Consider the following 14,100-nt stretch of genomic DNA (forward strand, 5'->3'; position numbering starts at 1 on the left):
CAACAGCAAATGTGTTAGTGAAACTCTCCTCTGTCAGTTGCTGGTGAGCATTCACAGGACTGACGGCCATTTTCCCATTTGGGATGCAAGAATTTCTTCATTCAGAGTAGAGATTGGACTACAACAAGAGTTTATCCTCAGTAGAAAGTTAAAATTCTCAAGCCATTTCTGTAGCCAGAAATGATAGAATTCAGACATGGGTTTATCAATAGTTTTGTCTAAACGAAGTCACCGAGACATCTGGGGGATATCTCGTGGCAGCGTTTTCCCAACTCAACAACTTGGAGTTTTGCAGAACATATTCTTCAATGCAAACTGCTGCTCCTTCTTTGGTGTGTATACGCACTCCCTTTCTCTGTTTTGTAGAGGTGTCCTCCCACATGCCAGCAACATGGATCAACATGTAAATTGCTCCTGGGAAATGTAGCTGTCTGTCAAATAAATAGAGACAGTTTTCCCTGGAGCTTAAAGAATGTTGTGATGAAGAATGATGTGGCAATAAAGAGAAAAGTTGTTCCCTGTTTGCCTGAAAATTTGCAAGTTTCTGTTAGGAGAAATATTATAGTGAACAGAAATGTGGGACAGTGTTCCCACTGGCTCTGTGTATATTTCTTTCCTAGATTTCTGGCCCAGTTTGGCAGCAAATGGTGTCTCGGGCAGGGGTCATCAAACAGTAATAAGGGTATAATATATTTAATAAGTATAATAAAATACAGTATAAACAGAAAAATACGTTTCAATGATAAAAACAAGACAGGTAAAATCTAAATAAAAATACCCAAATAATACTTGCAGCATTTATGGCACAAAAGTAGGCTTATTTTTTTAAAATAAATAAATAAATGTACTCTCTGAACTGTAAATGGCAGTAACTACTTTGAAAAGGGATCTAATGTTTGCTGTAGAAAATTGTAAGATGTCAATATGAATATGCCTCGAATTTGCATAACAGTATGCAAATTCGAGGCATATTCAGCTATTCATAACAGGCGTTGACCAAATTCTGAAATGTACTTGTCTGAAAGAATACATAATGGAAATCACTTTGCATTTAGAAAGTTTTAGAAAAAAGAATTGAAACTTAACTGGACAATGGTACATCCTTCTCCTAAAAATAAAGTCATTGCGGCTTTAATGTGGACATGAGGTGATTATTGGATGGCAAGAGAGACAATAGAAAGACACAGGGAGCCTACAGTGTATAACACTGGAATTATTCTACATTTTTAAAAGCATCTGTATTCATTGTACTCCTGCGTTAAAAATAAGTGTGGATTAAAAATAGATCTGTTAGTTAACAGGAAGAAAAGCATTTTTGAGATACAGATAATCCTTGACTTAAAACCAGAACATTTGTTGTTAAGAAATTTGGTCATTAAGCAAGATATCCCATGACTATGACTTGCAACATTTTCTGTTGGTTTCCCCATTGATTTTGTTTCCAAGAAATCAGCTGCGAAGGTCTCAAATGGTGATCACATGACCCTGGGATGCTATCAGCCATCATAAATGCAAGGCCCTTGCCAGGCGCCTAAATTTTGATCACGGGAACTGAGGACACTACAGCAGTGCAAGGGCCAGTTGTAAATCACTTTTGTCAACACCATCATCATTTCAAACACTAATTGAATGGTCATACGTCAAAGATACTTGTATCTTTATTGTGGAAGTTAAGGATCCCTAGAGGACTAAGTCTTGAGGTGATATGCACATTTTAAATATTAGGCCTAGGGGTTGTTGGTTTTTGGCCATGCTTTTTTTCTCTGCAAACAGACTAACTTTATTGTCACTTCGAATGTACACTAATTGGCATACATTAAAATGAAATTTCATTGCATACAACTCTCAAAGAGTCACCACCTCCAATATACATTACATGAATATGACTAAATCAATAAATACAAAAATTATGCATATACCCACCTATATTATATGACACAGTTTAAACAACACAGTTTAGTTCAGATGTATACATGTACATGGTGAGGAAAACGAATCTTGTGAGTTTACCTGACGAATGGCAAAAGGAAAAAAGCTGTTACAGAATCTGGTAGTCCTGCTAGAAATATTTCGAAACTTTCTCCCAGGGTGGATTAGTTGCTGAAACAAGAACTTTCCAAATGGCAAAATATGGTACTTGTTAATATAACTGAGTGAAGCTTGTTAAATGTGCTTCACAACAGCGTCATATTTTTTTTTTTGGTAAGCTGCCCAGAAGCATTTGAGAATGCATGGCATATAATGCAGAGTAGGGCAAAAATGGGATATGATGCATGAGACAGGGCTCGGGTAACATTTTCAAGCAGTTCCTTAAAGCAGCTGCATTTGGTGCAGACAATTGCACCTCGATGTTAGATTGAAAAGAGTTGCTGACAGTTGCTGTGTTCCTGCATTTTTGCACAGCTGTAAGATAAAGTTCCAAAATTAAACTTGTAGACTTAAAACAGGGTACAATGCATATCACAAAATGTGGTTCTTGCAGCCCGCGGAAGCTAAGCTCACATTTCTTTTTCTAGATTCCTGGAACATGCCTTCTCCCTGAGGTGACTCAACAAGACCAGGGCCGAATATGTGTGGTGATTGACCTGGATGAGACCTTAGTGCACAGTTCCTTCAAGGTGAAACCCTTGAGTAGCTAGTTCCCTGGTTCTGTTTTGTTGCATAATGGATAAACAAGTACAAGGAGACCCGGAGGGCATGCTAGATCAGGGGAACGAAGGTCTGCTTTAGAAGAAACATTGATTTAAATTTCCTCCTCCTATTTGATGCCTTTCAGATATATTGGCCGATATGCAGATAGTCTTTGACTTATGATTCTAATGGCGTCTGCTCATCATGCTCATGAGTTGTAATGGTTCCAAATGGGTTGGTCACGTGATTGGCCCAAGGTCTGATTCTATGGCCTTTTTTGCAGCAGCCGTTAAGTAAATCCGTTGTTAAGTGAACATTGCATTGTTAAGCAAAATAATGGTTTGCTATGGGCACAATTTTGGCCCAAACGTGTGCCAATTGTCTGCAAAATGACAGTAAAATGTGGTCATGTGATCCCAAGACCCTGCAAACAACTGAGTTCAGCCATGTTACCGAGCACCCAAAGTTTGGCCATGTAACCACATCAGGGGAGGAGGGGTGGCTGACCATTGGAGCTTTGAATCCTGTTCATAAGTAGCTCCAAGGTAGATCCTTTGTAACTTCAAATGGTCAGTGAGCAACAATGAAAGACCGGCTCGTGGTGCCTCTGCCAGTAAAAATGGAGCTCAGGAGGGCTGCGCAGGGCCCTCCTGGGCTTCATTTTCAGCTGTGACAGCTTCCTGCAACCCTCTTCCAGCAAAAACAGAGCTCAAGGAGGCCTCCGCTTTTGCTGACAGAAGGCTGCAGGAGGCCATTGCGGCTGAAAATGGAGCCTTAATGAGTGACATCAAGCTGGCCGTGCTCCAAGTCACGCCCACCAAGTCAGCCCTGATGCAGCTCTCAATGAAATCAGGTTTGACACCCCGACTTATATCACACTAAAAGGAGTGGATGTTCAGCACATCGCTTCATATATGGTCTGCCCTTGGAAAGAGTGATGATCTTACCAAAGAAGATCAAAATTTATTCCATCACCACAACTACATCTCCTCTAAGCCCCAAGTAGTAGGAGCAATTTTACAACTTATGAATTCAGAGCTTCTTAGTTGGAGGCTGTGTGCTTATTCTAGGTCAGTATTTCTTAATCTCAGCAATTTTAGATGCGTGGACTTGCAACACCCAGAATTTCCCCAGCCACCATGCTGACTGTGAAATTCTGCAAGTTTGAAGTCCATGCATCTTAAATTCACTGCGGTTAAGGAACACCGAATTGTATAATAACAAATTTGTGTTGTTGGCTGCCATCAACAAATGGGAAGAATCTGTCAGAAGTTAGAATTAGCATGACTAAATGATGCCTGACCCATCAGGAATTTAGGTCTTTGATCTATATTGCTTCAGGCATTTAAGATACCAGTAGTTCTTTTTTAAAAAAGAGAGAGACACAAAATGCAGAATCTTGCAATGGAAATGGAAGCAGAGCCTACTAAACAACGTCATTAAAAAAAATCCTGGAAAGAAGTCAGGAGCTGCCTTTAGACAGAAAATTTGGGGAGGGGGTCCTGCCGGGGAGGAGGAGAATAAATGAAGGTTTGTTTGCCAAATTAACATGTTCCTTTTAACAAAATTCTCAGCCAATCAACAACGCTGACTTCATTGTGCCGGTTGAGATAGAGGGAACAACTCATGAGGTAAGCTTCTTGCTCTTCACAGTTGGGAGTTTGATGGGCTTGGCGATATTTTGCTTCTGGCACCAAGTGTGCGTTTAGGCCTCTTCTCTTAGCCAAGACCACCTGCAAAAAAGAAGAAGAGGAGGAGGAGGAAGGCCTGCGGTGAAGGCCTCAGCCTGGTTCAAGTAATCCAGGATAGGCTGTTACCAGGCAACACGGCCTATTCTTGATTACTTGTTTCAGGAGGCGGCTTCTTTGCAACATAAGGAATGATGTTCTACCATAGTGACCTCCCTGATTGGATGATGCAACAGCAGGAGCTTCCAGAGAGAAAAAGTCACCAGGCAGAGACTACCAAGGACTATTGAGACTCAATCTACATTTGTTTCGGTTCTCTATGCTCCCCTAAAATGTCTGAAATTGTAGCTACATAATCCTGCAGTTGAATCCTGCAGTTGGCTTCTGATAACGTAACTTACTCCTTACCTATCAACAAGAGAAAGGGTTCTTACAATGGACTTGGCAGGTTTTAAAATGGTGGGCTGCAGGAATTTAGGATAGTGTAGTTGGTTCTTCCTGCCTTTTTATCTTTATAGAAAAATCCTGTGAGATACCTTAGATTAAAATATGGTGTCTTCTGTTGAGTGTAACAGCTGAGCAGAGACTAGAACTGAGGTCTCCCTGTCGAAGGCTGATACCTCCACCAGTTCATCATCTGGCTTTCATTGGTGACACTGAGGAGGTACCAGTACGAAGTTCCATCATAGCGATTTGCCCTTCTTCCCTTCCATTCCTATTTTATTTGTTAGATTTATATTCTGCATTTCCTCCAGGATCTTCTCACCTCTGAGATGATCAGACACTGGATATCTAAGGCAATTTTCCAAAACATTGGTATTTTCAAGACGCATTGGAAATGTAATTCCCAGAATTTGAAAAATAAAATAAAATAAAATGATGCAGCCGTTCCAGAAACCTAGGCTGAGATAACTTATTATGTTTGCAAAGCTAGATTTCCAGTTCTGCTAAAGTTTTCCCCTACCCTTCATTCATTTTATTGAGCAAACGCAGATTTCTGTAACTCGATGCTTGCCAAATAATAATATGAATAGAGCCTGGAAATGCTGTTATTCTCCTACGTGACTTGCTCCTATGTGTTAAACCCTGAGGGATAAAAGAAGGCCGGGTAATGAAGGGAAGAGTGTGTGGTGGGATAGATTATGAAATGAGAGTTATGGGTTGGATCTCTGACCAGAGAAAAGACAATATCTCCATTTATTGCGGCCTGAAAACCCCCTTTTAGGCTTTTTGCCTGAAACAGAAAAAAAATAAGCTTATGATTTATGGATTTGTTGATTAGACAGAAGAGATTGTAGAAAGAAAAGAGCTATGTGGTAACTTTAAAAGTAAGGTAAATTTATAACTGGATTTCTAACTGCTATAAAGAAGTCTGGACATTATTTATTTGTATTTTTTTTCCTATTTTTATTTTATTTTACTTCCTTGCATTTTTAGCGTTTTCTTTCATTTCTTCTTTTGTTTTTCTCACTTATATTAGTTTGTATTAGTTTTTATCTTCTTTTAAGAAAATGTTTAATAAAAATTATACAAAAAAGGGTCATGGGTTGGAGAAGCATTCTGTCAACTCGTTTCCACCTTCCACTTCACCCTTAAAATATTTGCCATGCTTTGCATATTTTGGCAACACTGGAATTAAGCCTGACCTTCAACTATTCCAGTTCCAAAGCACACTGCAGATATAAGCAAGTACTTTATGTACCATCTCCTCACCTTTCTGTTAATCTCTAGGTGTATGTGCTGAAGCGGCCATTTGTAGATGAATTCCTGAGGCGAATGGGGGAGCTGTTTGAATGTGTGCTCTTCACTGCCAGCTTAGCTAAGGTGAGTGGGTTCCCAATAGCTTAGCCAGACATGTGGCTGGTCTGCTGTGCTTTCAAAGTTGCCTGGAGCTATAATGAGAAGGAATTTGTCACTTAAATTTTGTGAAATCGGTACGATGTAATTATAGGTTTGCAGGGAGTTTAAATTCTTATTAATAACTGACCACAGAAAGTTCTGCACCTAAGTGAGGTGCAACTCTCCTCACATAGGTGGGGAAAATAGGAGAAAACGGAGTATTAGCTATGTTCTTGAGTAAGTTATAAAAATTGGAGATGATAGATTAGATAGATAGATAGATAGATAGATAGATAGATAGATAGATAGATAGATAGATAGATAGATTTATTGTATTTATTGTTAAAATTTATATGCCACCCAATCCCGAAGGACTCCGGGCGGCTTATAAAAGAAGAAAGAAAAGAAAGAAAGAAAAGGAAAATAAAAAAGGATAGTTTAAAAATTCACAAGCCACGCATTCGTTCTAATCGGGGCTGGACCTTAACAATGAGGTCAACAGCCCCAGGCCTGCCGGAACAGCCAGGTTTTTACAGCTTTCCTGAAGGCCATGAGAGTGGGTAAGGTCTGGATCTCTGGGGGTAGCTGATTCCAAAGGGTCGGAGCAGCCACAGAGAAGGCTCTCCTCCGGGTGTCCGACAGCCGACACTGTCTGGCTGACGGCATCTGAAGGAGACCCAATCTGTGGGATCTTACCGTCCGGATAGATAGATAGTTACGAAGAGAGAGAGAGAAATAAAAGAAGGAAAGGAAAGGATAGCCAATACCACAAAATTTCACTTAAAAGAATCAGTGCCAAGTAACAAATTCTGCTTTTATGGGACCTGGTCACAGAGCCATAGTATTCAGATTATCTTGATTGCTAAGTCCTTTCATTGTCATTCTACGCACAAAGCAGTCCCTTTATTTCTTTCTTTCTCCTTCTGGCTAGTATGCTGACCCAGTGACGGACCTTCTGGACAAGTGTGGAGTCTTCCGGACCCGCCTCTTCCGGGAGTCGTGCGTATTCCACCAGGGATGTTACGTGAAGGATCTCAGCCGGTTGGGCCGTGATCTGCGCAAAACCCTGATCCTGGACAATTCTCCAGCTTCCTACATCTTCCATCCAGAGAACGCGGTGAGCTTTTTACTCTCTGACCTTCCATAAATGATGGCTAAGGAGTGAGATTATTGTGAATTAATTTGTAGTTCTGGTTTTGATAGATCACTTGGCTTAAAAAAACATTTTAATCTGGTTTTGGGGAAGAACTTAAAAAAAAATAGCACCTTCAAGAATTGTTCCCTTGCTTCTAAACCCTTGATGTTTATTGTGACATTTGCATTCTTGAGCCAAAGATAAATGACAGATGGTCTGCTTTGGGAGTGGCATTCCCTCTTTAGTGACAGAAAGGGGAGACGTGTGTCTTCTCAGATCCCTAGCCAGAGATTTATAGGAACAGTATGGAGGCAGATGCTGATCTTTTTTTTTTCCGCCTTATCATTGCAAGACTTTCTCATCTTCCTGTAGAGATGGCTGAGAAATTCTCTCAACTCCCTCTTCCGCCTTTCCCAGTTTACTGAATGCTGTCCTACACACCAAGGTTATAATCAGAAAGAATTCAGCTAATTCCCTCTGGTTGACTGATGTTCCTATAGCCCCTATCTAACTTCTTGCCTTTTAAAGTGGCCTCATCCCAATAACATGCCACTCTGTTTCCCTCTTTAATATTTGAAATATTTTCCCTTTTCTTAAAACCAGCTTCAAGCAGTTCACATATTTCACTCTCCAGTGTAGGAAAACTCCCATCGCTACACTTCTAAGTAGACAGGGATCCCCCCCCCCCCCCCCCGCCGCCTTCCCATCTCAAAATACTAAGACCAGAGGCCATCCATCAGAGCTGGATTGCATGGAAAATTAAAACAGAACACACACACCCCCACCTATTCACACAATCCATACAGGAAGTAGTGGAACTCATTAACACAATATATGCTAATAGGCACTAACTTGGATAGCCTTTGAAAGGCTGGGCTAAATTCCTGAAAGACAGGTCTCTCAAGGGCAATGTGTCTTAAAAATCTCCACATGGTCTTCCAACAACTTGGGAACAATATGCTCCCAAATGCCCATTACAGGGGAAAAATAGCAGGGAGATTTATATTTCCATCTTTAGTTTACTAGAGCATCTGTTGATCACTGTGAGAAACTAGCCTTGGCCTGATCCAGCAGGGGCCAAAAGGGGTGCAGCCAAGAGTTAAATAATTGCTGTTAACATTTTAATGCTACTCCCCAGATCCTAGTTTTGCCAGGGTTGTTTTACTTTTTCAAAATATAATGCCTTGTTCCCTGCCTGCTTGCTTCCAATTGACTTCTCTTTATCTCTCTGACTGCCCTGTAGGTGCCGGTCCAGTCTTGGTTTGATGATATGACAGACACTGAGCTGCTGAACCTGATTCCTGTGTTTGAGGAGTTGAGTGGAGCAGAAGATGTCTACACCAGCCTCGGCCAACTAAGGGCACCCTAACATTTTCCTAGTGCTGTGGCCGCTGGGGAAAACTACTTTTTTTTTTCACTCTGTGCCTTCAGTATTGGCCAGGAGGGAAAGGGAACAGTGCAATTGCTCCCCATTCACCCTGCCACAAGGCAGATACAAGCACTTTGGAGGCAATAACCTGCCTGGCTGCCTTCTGTGCAATGCCAGAGCAGTTTCCAACCAGGGTATGGCTGGATGCTAGAGCTTCTAGCCTTTCCACCAAGAGCAGGGACATCCAAAATAACCCCACCCCATTCCCAATAGTGCTATGCACTGCGCCCCAACCTTTAGGGGAATCCTCCCTCCCCCCTCCCTTCCCCCCAAGGCAATGCCAAATGTTTTGGATGGATTCTTTAAAAGGTACATCCTCCTCACTTGCTTTTACATATTCTTGGCAGTGCTTCTTACGCAGCCCCCAGGCGAAAATATGTGGAGACTTCTCATCTCTTGGCTGGGAGTCAGGATGGCCGCCTCTACACCCTTCAGATGTTTCTGTTCTTGCCTGATCTTCTGATACAGGATCTTTCTGGGTTGTTTTGAAGTTGCTGCTTTCTTTGCCTGTTTTGTGAAGTTACCTTTGCTTCACAATCTCTGGTTCTGGGCCTCATTGCCCTGCTGGCTTTGAGAAACCCTTCCTCCTGTGTGTGTCGTGTGTGTGTTTTAACATTCTGTCTTGCAGTTGTGTTTTGCCTCTGATGAAAGGTGAGACCCCTGGACTTAGAACAAACCTTCCTCCCCCAACACTAGTAGCACATAGCATTAGTGAGGACAAAGCTAGCCAGTCCCACCAATGCCACACTCCCTTATTTGCTCAAAGATAAAGCGTCTCTGCACTCCAGCTTTGATCTGTTTCTTTGGGCCGGGTGGGTGAAGGAAGTGACTTCCATTGCCTTAACGGCACCCTGTTAGGAGGCTGGCAGGTCAGTAGAGTGCCTCTCCTCGGCCCAGTTCTTCCACTGTCTTTCAGTGTGAATGATTGCCTGGAAGATGGGAGGATTCTGATGTTCGTCCCCTGGTGGTTTTACCTCACTTGAGGACGCTGAAGGCGTAACTTCCCACTCAGGATTCACTCTTAAGTTCCATCATTATAACATGACAGCCCTTCGTCCCCCTTGGATGGTGACAATGAGTTGGGGAATGAATCTGTTAGAAGCTAGGAGACTTTCCATGTGCGCACAAGCCTGCTTCCTATGTCATTTGCCTTAACAACTGCCTTGCTGTCTCTGTGCTGCAGCTGCTTGGCAGCAAGCAACTGTGCCTCTTTTGGTGTGGCCTCTCCAATTCCCACTCTTCTCCCCCCAATGCATTCTCAAGCTGGCTTCAGCTCCAAGCAACCAAAAGTAGTTGGAGAGAATATTTATATCGCAGAGAGTTGCCCATGGACGTTGGTTTTTTTCTTCCTAGGGTTAAGGTCCTCTTGTCCTTTCGAACTGTGCCTGACATACTGTGAACATGTGTTTCTCAAGTGCCACTTGGGAGCAAGGGAAACCAAATGGATCAACAGTGCCGGCTTGCTTCCCCCCCCCTCCCCCAAACTATCAGCAATATATTGCAAGAGAATCTAATCTGTATTTAGTCATTGTAGGGCTGGTAGCAAAGGAGGGGGGGAGCAGGGTAGAGTCCATGGGGCTCTTTTTAAAAAATGAAAATGGTGCTGCCTTATTGGTTAAGGGGTGGAGGGCAAGTTGCAGGTCATCTAATCACCTCAGGACCAAAGCATTGACCCCTGCTGTTGGTTGACCAGCCAGCTGTTAGCCTGACCAACATGCTACTTGATATTTTCATGCTTGCTTTAAGTGTACTGATCGGTTTTCAGTGGATTCCTGAGAGAGAGTGTGCATGCTTAGTCAAACTCTAGTCAATTCTTGAAGTGGAATGGCCCCTGTTGCCCTAATTTTCCCCTGGCTTCATTTTTCTGGTCCTGTTTGGTCTCCTTTGCTGAGGGCCTGGATTCCTGTGTTTGGGGGAGGGCAGGAGGGAGGATAGGTTTCCAATTTCAGACACCCAACAAGGAAGTTCTTCCCCTCCCTTGCAGTTCAGCCAGCAGCTGCTTACGCACACAAGCCGGGAGGAGCCGTTAAACTTTGCAGAGTTAATGAATGTTGGAAAGAACAAAACCTTTTTGTTTTCCCTTCCTATTCTCACAGTTTTGTTCTTGCTTTGTGTCAACCGAAGACCAATTGCCCCCCCTCTTCCTTCCTTCCTCTCATGCCAGCAGCTGCCCCAGCCCTTTCTTCGAGATGAAACAGGTTTCTAGTCCTTTGTTGGACCAAGGTTAGATGCTGCCCCCTGAAGGGGAAAAAAGAAAAGAAAAAAACCAATTCCCAGTAACCTTAGCCAGTTATGGTCATAGGTGGGGGATGCTGGGGGTTGTAGTCCAATATACTCTTTATCTACATTTGCTGCAGAAACCACTTTTTTAAGCCTTAAAAGAGGGTGGGATTACGAAGAGAAGAAGGCAACCCATTTATTCTCCTCTCTAAATTGCAGTGAACAACATCGCAGTCCAGGCATGGAGGGATCTGTACGAAACAAGTCTGATCTGAAAAGAGGCAGATTTTTGGGGAGCGGGGTATTTGATTTTACCAAGTTGGGAAAAAGAAATGGATTGCTGAGAGTCATGTGGACATGGTGATGAATCCCTTTGGGCAATCCTGCGTGGAGGGAAACAAACGATGATCATAGGACTTCAGTATCTAGCAGCGCCTGCCATGTTGCCCATAAGCGCCCAAGCCCACTCTTGAGTCAAGATTGTAAATCATGTTTTAGAGCCATAAGGATTCCTGGGTCCAAACTATCATGTTGGGATTGTGCCTTGATTGAACCATGGTTAATGAGGGTAGAACTCCAGCCAAGAGGCGGCCCCAGCACTTTACCAGGGCCATGCCTTTCATGGCTGCCCCATGTACTGACTTACACTAAAGACACATACACACACAAATCTACCCACGCTTGTTATGGTACCTTTTTACATCCAGTCATGTTTGGTGCTCCCATTTCATACAAGAAATGGAAGCTGTTGGCTTTTGAAGGAGAAAAAAAGCCTCCAGCTTTCGCTTCTCCTCTCCCTTCTCATTAAACTGTACAAATTTATCACATGTCCTCACTTGCTGGTTTTTTTTGTTTGTTTTTTAAATGTTTTAATTGAAAAAAAATCCCAAAACTTGAAGCTGGCACTTGTTGCCATTATGAACTCTTTCTATTTTTGGAATCTTTGTATTAACTGCAATTAAAGAAATAAAAAGAGATCAAGCTCTGCCTTTTCATTAAGCGTTTTGAGTGGGTAGCTCTCCGAGGGGGAAAAAAGCCCTTTTGTTTTGTAGCTGCTTAGGTAAGTCTATAACACTAAATATCCTTTACGGTATTCAGTGGAGAAATGCACAAAGCTGCACAAAAAGGCTGGTTCTCAGAGTGACTGCAGCATCAGGCAACGGATGCATGTTTAAAAACCCCAGCATAAAAATTGCTTTTGGGGGTTTTTTTGCCTCCAAAGAATCAATTTGCATAATTCAGCTGCCAATCCTACCTGAAAGCCAAGTATAATTATGTTAAACTCCGTTTCAAAGTCATCTAATAGTTGTTGATTTATAAATAAAACATAGTCATACTTCTGCATTGCAGCCAGATGATACTGGATGTAGGGTCTGTTTTCCATTTTCCAACCTAGCGTTCTTCAGATACATCGGACAGTCCCAGTTTGCCCAACCTATAGGCCAGCATCTGGATTGGAGAGGGAGAGTAGGAACGTTTTGAGATATGCCTCCTGGCTTATCAATTGTGTGTCAGGGTTTGGGAAGCTTCCTCCCATAACTTCTTATCCTTTGAAGTGGGGAACTTTCAGACAACCTTTATGAACCACGTAAGCATTGATGGACTCTTACCTGGTTTGAACTGGAGCCAAGCAAATAAGCATCACCCTGCAAGACCCGCAATGGTTCTAGAAGTTCAGAAAGAGCCTTTTCCCCCTCCTAATCCAAATTATTTAGTTGAACTTTCTTGGTACCCTCATTGTAGAGAAGAATAGATCCAGATACTGGGAGAAGGGATTTTTGGATTTCTTTTCCCCATCAAAAGGAATTGGGGGGGGGGGATTTAATATGATTGAAGAACTTGTCTGTACAAAGTGCAGTTTTTCAGTTGTGAGGCAGCTGGATGGGGAAAGCAATACATTAACCAGTTTGAAAAGCTATGGGGGGGGGGGAATACATCTTGTAAGAGTCTGGAAGTGGTAGCTAAGAGGCCTGGAGAACTGCACTTGGCTCACAGGCTAAGGGTAGCCAGCTTCTCTTAATATCTTGAATAAGCTAGGTGCCGGGAGTGAGGAAAACAACAGCGGTTGGTTTATTCATTCAGTTTGAATGCTGTCTGATTGCAGGAGCAACGTTAAAACCCACAAAACATGAAAAATTCTCTCGCACGTGTACAAAAATAATTGCAAAATAAGTGTAATGTGGCAGTCCGAGTAACCAATATAAAACATTACAAACCAGAATCCCATCCACCCTATCCAAAGTCCTGGGTAAATAACCAGGTTTTCAAGGCCTTCCAGAAAGTCATCGGGAAGAGGGTCATACAGATCCTGGGTGGCAGGAGCCCTATTCTAAAGGGCAAGTCAGCCTTCCTGGTTCCCGGAATGCAACAGACTTGGAATGAGCATCCTACTGGGTCATATTATGCAGGCAGAAACCAAAGAAGACCATGGTTTTTCAAATAACCAGGCTCTGCCACATAGGGCATTGTAGGCAATAACCAGCACCTTGAGTTGCACCTGGAAACACAGGCAAAAAGTCTAGTTCACAGAGCAGAAAGATGCCGTGTCAACAGCCTGAGGCAATATTATCACTGCTTGTAGCATTGTCTTGTGGATCAGTTGAAGCTTCAGAGTGATTTTCAAAGGCAGCTCCATGTAGAGCATGTTACAATAATTGAGCTGTGAGATATCACTGGAGGACTGACTGATCCAGGGAAGGATGCAACTGATGCCCAAATGGAGTTGTGCAAACACCCTCTTGGCCACAGCAGCTAGCTGCTCTTCAAGCAGAAGCTGTGAGTATGGGAGAGCCCTCAAGTTGCGCGCCATTCCTGACCAGGGAGCTGTAACCCTATTGAGAAGGCGGAGAATCCTTGTGCCTGGACAGTCCAGACACAGTCCAATCACAGCCCCTCACTCATGGTAGGACTGGTCTGTAGTTGGTTTCTCTCCAATCAGCCTCCAATTGATAAACTGCACACGGGATGCTCAGCCATCTACATTGGGCACATCAGCCTTGAGCGCCTCTGCAGCAGAGTCTACTACTCCAGTGTGGGGCACATGATCTGCACATGCGAAATAAGTTGATGCCACCATAAATGAAGCAGTATGCTTAGGGACAGGTTGTCTCATACCTACACCAATTGATAAAATATATCCTTTTGCTGGCATTGCCCTA

At 42.8% G+C, this 14,100-nt stretch overlaps 1 protein-coding gene across 2 annotated transcripts in view; it reads left to right on the top strand.

Moving 5' to 3' along the window:
• The window catches only part of CTDSP2 (CTD small phosphatase 2), a 52,806-nt gene extending 40,883 nt beyond the window's left edge, over nt 1-11,923 (top strand). Inside the window, exons 4-8 of one of the 2 annotated variants that reach the window (XM_032212114.1) lie at nt 2,517-2,618; nt 4,206-4,262; nt 6,051-6,143; nt 7,090-7,275; nt 8,537-11,923. In XM_032212114.1, the coding sequence (XP_032068005.1) occupies nt 2,517-2,618; nt 4,206-4,262; nt 6,051-6,143; nt 7,090-7,275; nt 8,537-8,662 (564 nt within the window). In that variant the 3' untranslated portion in view covers nt 8,663-11,923. The remainder of the gene's footprint in view (nt 1-2,516; nt 2,619-4,205; nt 4,263-6,050; nt 6,144-7,089; nt 7,276-8,536) is intronic. The other variant, XM_032212115.1, reaches the window with a different exon arrangement.
• The last annotated feature ends 2,177 nt before the right edge of the window (nt 11,924-14,100 follow it).

This window comes from Thamnophis elegans, chromosome 2 (genome assembly GCF_009769535.1).
Source record: "Thamnophis elegans isolate rThaEle1 chromosome 2, rThaEle1.pri, whole genome shotgun sequence".
In the NCBI taxonomy this organism is placed as follows: domain Eukaryota; kingdom Metazoa; phylum Chordata; class Lepidosauria; order Squamata; family Colubridae; genus Thamnophis; species Thamnophis elegans.